The sequence below is a fragment of the Meleagris gallopavo genome, unplaced genomic scaffold, assembly GCF_000146605.3.
Source record: "Meleagris gallopavo isolate NT-WF06-2002-E0010 breed Aviagen turkey brand Nicholas breeding stock unplaced genomic scaffold, Turkey_5.1 ChrUn_random_7180001957417, whole genome shotgun sequence".
In the NCBI taxonomy this organism is placed as follows: Eukaryota; Metazoa; Chordata; class Aves; order Galliformes; family Phasianidae; genus Meleagris; species Meleagris gallopavo.
The window spans coordinates 1-4,754 of NW_011217649.1; the positions used below are offsets into that span (position 1 = coordinate 1).

The 4,754-nt window shown below is 44.2% G+C and overlaps 1 protein-coding gene across 1 annotated transcript in view; it reads left to right on the forward strand.

Moving 5' to 3' along the window:
- Nucleotides 1-1,335: 1,335 nt before the first annotated feature.
- Nucleotides 1,336-4,754, forward strand: part of LOC104917197 (spliceosome-associated protein CWC27 homolog) — a gene marked incomplete at its 3' end in the record, with an annotated part of 13,403 nt that continues 9,984 nt past the window's right edge. Inside the window, exons 1-3 of the mRNA XM_010728348.1 lie at nucleotides 1,336-1,623; nucleotides 1,765-1,914; nucleotides 3,343-3,439. Of these exons, the coding sequence (XP_010726650.1) occupies nucleotides 1,336-1,623; nucleotides 1,765-1,914; nucleotides 3,343-3,439 (535 nt within the window). The remainder of the gene's footprint in view (nucleotides 1,624-1,764; nucleotides 1,915-3,342; nucleotides 3,440-4,754) is intronic.

The window sequence follows — 4,754 nt, forward strand, 5'->3', positions numbered from 1 at the left end:
CAAACAACAAAAAAAAATGTAAAGGAAAGAGTAAAAAAATATATATAATATCTACCTTGCAATGCCGTATCACAGAAATACTCAAAATAACATCTGCTGATTCAGTTCACATCTGGACTCATAAGCAAGATTTCATCTTTCATCACTCTGAAATACTCAATAAACTCCATCTCTATCAGTGTAATCATTGCAGTACAGAAAGACTCAGTGCTCATGCAAAGGAAGCGAGCACACACTATAGAATCTACTGCATGTGTAAACGCAGTTTGTCAGGCTTTCCAATAATCACCCAATACTTGATAAGAAAGGCATTGTAAACACTATGCTAAGTTTGGTAACACTGATCAGAAAAATAACTCCAGTTTTAATGGACTACCTATACAGGTGCAACTTGTGAGATGTAGATTTCTGTAAAGACAACACACAGTTTTTAAGAGAAACCGCAGAGAAATGAGCACCAATTAAGACACAAAAAGTGTGTGACTGAAAAATATGGAAAAAAATGTATAAAAGAAACCTTTACATAGCAGCAATATCAGGAATCCCAGCTGAGAATGGAATTTGCCTGCTGATAGTGTCTGAAAAAGTTAATGGCTCTCTATCTACCTAGACAGTTTTACTCGATCTTGATTATCGTCCCCACACCCATCAAATTCTTGAGATGATAATAAATTATTATTGTTTGAGATTTAAATAATGGTGCTAAAAGCAGGGTTTTAGAATAGATTAAGTTTCAGGCAACTAAAAGCAAACAAGTAAAGGTTTCTTTCTTTTCACCCACCTCCTTTCCTTTCCAACTGCCAGTTCTCCAGAAAAATAACAACTGAGCAGAAAACATCACTAAGGGCCTCACTCATTTAGTGGACAACAATATTGCAAAAGAGGTTTTGCACATCTTTGAAAACAAACGTAAGACCTCTTCCTTCAGAAACTATTCCCTAAGATGGGAGTGAGAGCAGCTTTATTAAGGAATTGTTTTTGCTAGGTTTTTTTGTTCTTGTTTGACTCAATTTTCTCCAGCCAAACACTCCTCACACCTCAGGATCACACAGGCTGAATACCTGGTGGGTAACACGACCATTGCTGTCCGTGCTCACTGCACCACGGCTCTTAAAGCCTTTATTTAAACAACCTAGATGCGGACAGGCGTTAATCTGGGGCATAAGGAGGAAAAACCATGCGGAACGATGCCATTCTCGGGACCTCTCAGAAAGGCAGCGACCACCTGCAGACGGCAGGAGCCAGCCTCGCGCACCCACAAGACTGCAGGCGAGGGCCGCATACCGAGGGCAGAAAGGCAGCAGCAGCCCACAGCCCTCAGCTGCTGGCACGGGCATGGCGGCGGCTCTTCAGCTCAGCAGCCTGGCAAACGCACCGCCAGCCGCTCCTCGGGCCCCGCCTCCCCACGAACGGTGCCGCCGACCCCATCGCTCCCATCCCAGCACGCCGCCCGCAGCCTCGGGGCTCTTCCTCACCCGGCAGAGCCATTGCGAGCAGCGTCCTCCACGCAGCCCGGCCCGGAAACGCCGCGGCACCTCTCCCCACCGGAAGGCTTTGTCCGGAGCACAATCGGGCCGTGCCATTCGCGGGAAGGACGGGGGACCTCAGTACCGGGCCGGGGAGGCGAGAGGGGACCGGAGGTCTCCAGAAAAGCTTTCAGATCCTTCCGAAAAGAATTCACTCAGTGATTCGCGTGGAGACCCTGATCAACGGACTGCTCCGGAGGGCAGTCACACCCTCCCCCCGCCCCACTGTGCTGTGTAGAGGCGTCCAAGATGGCGACGGGCTGCGAGCAGTAGCGCGGATAGGGCGGAAGTGTTGTTGCGCGTCGGTCCGGGGCGGTGTGGGTCCGCCACGACGCCCCTTCCTCAGCATGAGCAACATTTACATCCAGGAGCCCCCCACAACGGCAAGGTGAGGCTCCCTGCAGGCAGCCGGCGCCGTGCCCGCTGTGCCGCGCGGCGTTGCGCGCGCTGCCCTCGGAGGAGCTGCGAGGGAGGGGAGGGCGGGAGTTGCGGCCGCTTGTTATGTTTACCGCTTTGTTGTGAATGGCCTTGTCTTCAGTGGTGTCACTTGTAATAGACTGTGCCACTGGAGATTTAAGACATATTCTTTTTCTGTGTTGTCTCGTTGTGGAAGTATTAAAGAGTGTTTAATATTCTATTCTCTGTTAGTGTGTTATCAGCCTTGAAATTTTTTCATCCGAATTGCTTCAGAACTATATCTTAACTGCTGACAAAGCTACACTGGGATATCATAGAATCACAGAAAGGTTTGGATTGGAAAAGACCTCAGAGGTCACCCAGTTCCAATCTCCAGCCATGGGTATGGCTGCCCCCCACTAGCTCAGCTGCTCAGTGCCCCATCAACCTGGCCTTGACACCTCCAGGGATGGAGCACCACAGCTTCTATGGGCAGTGCCTCTGAGTAAAGAATTTTCCCCTCACATCCAGCCTAAATCTGCTCTCTTTCAATTTAAAACAATCTACCCTTGTCCTGTTATCGACTATTCACGTAAAAAGTTGGGTTTCCTTCTTGTTTATACCCTTACTTCAAGTACTGGAAGGCTGCAGTGAGGTCTCCCAGAAGTCTTCTCTTCTCCAGCCAAAACAAGCTGAGCTCCTTTGACCTTTCTTCATAGGAGAGATGCTGCAGCTCTCTGATCATTTTCATGGCCCTCCTCTGGACCTGCTCCAACAACTCCACATCTTTCTCTTGTTGGGGGCCCCAGGTCTGGACACAGTACTCCAAGTGGGGGCCTCATGAGGGCAGAACAGAGGGGTACCATCCCCTCTTTCCATGCTGGCTGCTCTTCTGTTGGCACAGCCCAGAATACAGTTGGACTTAGAGCCTGCAAGTGCACACTGCTGGCTCATGTCATCCAGCTTTTCATCCATCAGAACCCCTAAATCCTTTGTAGAAAGGCTGCTTTCAAGGAGTTCTTCTCCCAGTCTGTATGTTTATCTGGGAATGTCCCAACTCACATGAGCACCTTGCACTTGGCCTAGTTGATCCTCACATGGGCCCACTTTTCAAGCCTGTCCAGGTCCCTCTGAACGACATCCTTTCCTTCTTTCATATCAACTACACAACTCATCTTGGTGTCATCAGCAAACTTGCTGAAGGTGCACTCATGTTCACTGTCTATGTCAACGATAAATGTGTTAATTAGATTGTACCACTGAGGGACAGTACTCATCACCAGCCTTAACTGCTTAGTACTTATCTAGTACTGTTGTTAATGTTATGAATTTAAGAGTATCTTTTAATTCAGTAGTAATACTTGTTTATTATTGTCTAAGTTGCAATAAAACTAATGGTGTATTTATAAAAATTTTATAGGTTTTGCTGAGAACTACAGCAGGAGATATTGATATAGAATTGTGGTCTAAAGAAGCACCAAAAGCATGTCGAAATTTCATCCAGCTTTGTATGGAAGGTAAGGACAAAATGGGGTAGGATTTGTTAGAATTATTTCATGTGTAATATTGGTATTTCAGTGACAGTTTTGGAAAAGGTAAGTCATAAGTAAGTTTTAATATGTTAACTAATTATTTATATTACCTGCTACCCAGATCAAGAATGTTTTTCAAGGTCATTAAGGAACTCAGTGGAAGGGAAAAGAACAACAATTTTTAGGTGGTTTTCTTGTATGTACTAGTTGGTGTCAGATGTTTAGGAAGGCTTATTTTCAGGAAGTCTCTACAAAGTATAGCAGCTTTAATGAACATAGGAAATGTCAGTGATGCCATGCTTGGACATCCTCTGCTAAGTTCATTCCTGCTTCACTGTCATTACTCCCTGTTCATTTCTTCTGAGTGCTTTTAATGTTTCACTTGATGTGGTGTTTTGTTGACTAGAACGCCTTTCGCTGAAATAACAGGTACCAGAATGAGAAGTTCCACATTGGGACAACTATACAAAAATTGTGCAAAGGACCCTCTCAATTTATGCTTCCTAGCTCCTACTCATATACCATTAATAAGATTTGGTAAGCTTTTAGCTCTCTGTTAAGGAAAAATAGCAGTGTGGGATTTGTGTATCCCAGACATGTATAAGGTCTACTCTGTGCTCTTACTGATAATGTGAAGAAGTGGATTTTCAAAAATTTTTTTTGTAATGTTAAGTCACCTTCTCAGCCCTGGGAATTACCTTAAGTTATCCTCGGTTTTAAAAAACTCTGCATATTTTCTTTCTGAATTTGCATGGATACTCTGTTGGATCCTATGCTTTGTATTGTATGCTTTAGTATTTCTCTAGTGAGTATTGTATAATATAACTATCCTTGAACATACAGAGCTATGCTGCAATGCAGTCAGATCCTGCTTTGTCTTAGAGCATAATGCAGATTAAAAAAAGGAGAAACTAAAGTAAATATATGTCGAGTGAATTTTTCGTACTTATATTATATTTCTTACAGTGTCATAATGCTTATCTGAAGTATATGTGTGTATGTGTGCGCGTATGTAGAGAACAGTAGCAAAATAACCTGGGGAGCAAGACAGTACAGTGTAGGTGAAAGGGATTACACCTGTGTTCTGTGCCATTGAGTGGAAGTGATAACCATTTGGTGTATGGATATAAATAACTATTTGAGGTACTATTTGAGGCTGGGACAGAGTGTAGTAGATTTAACTCTCCTTTTAAAGTGATATGTATTGGTACTATCATCAGTAGTCCTGAAAATAAAATTACTCATTAATACAATTTTGTCAGTGGTATGCAGTACCTTCTGTGGTAGAAACTTAAGACTC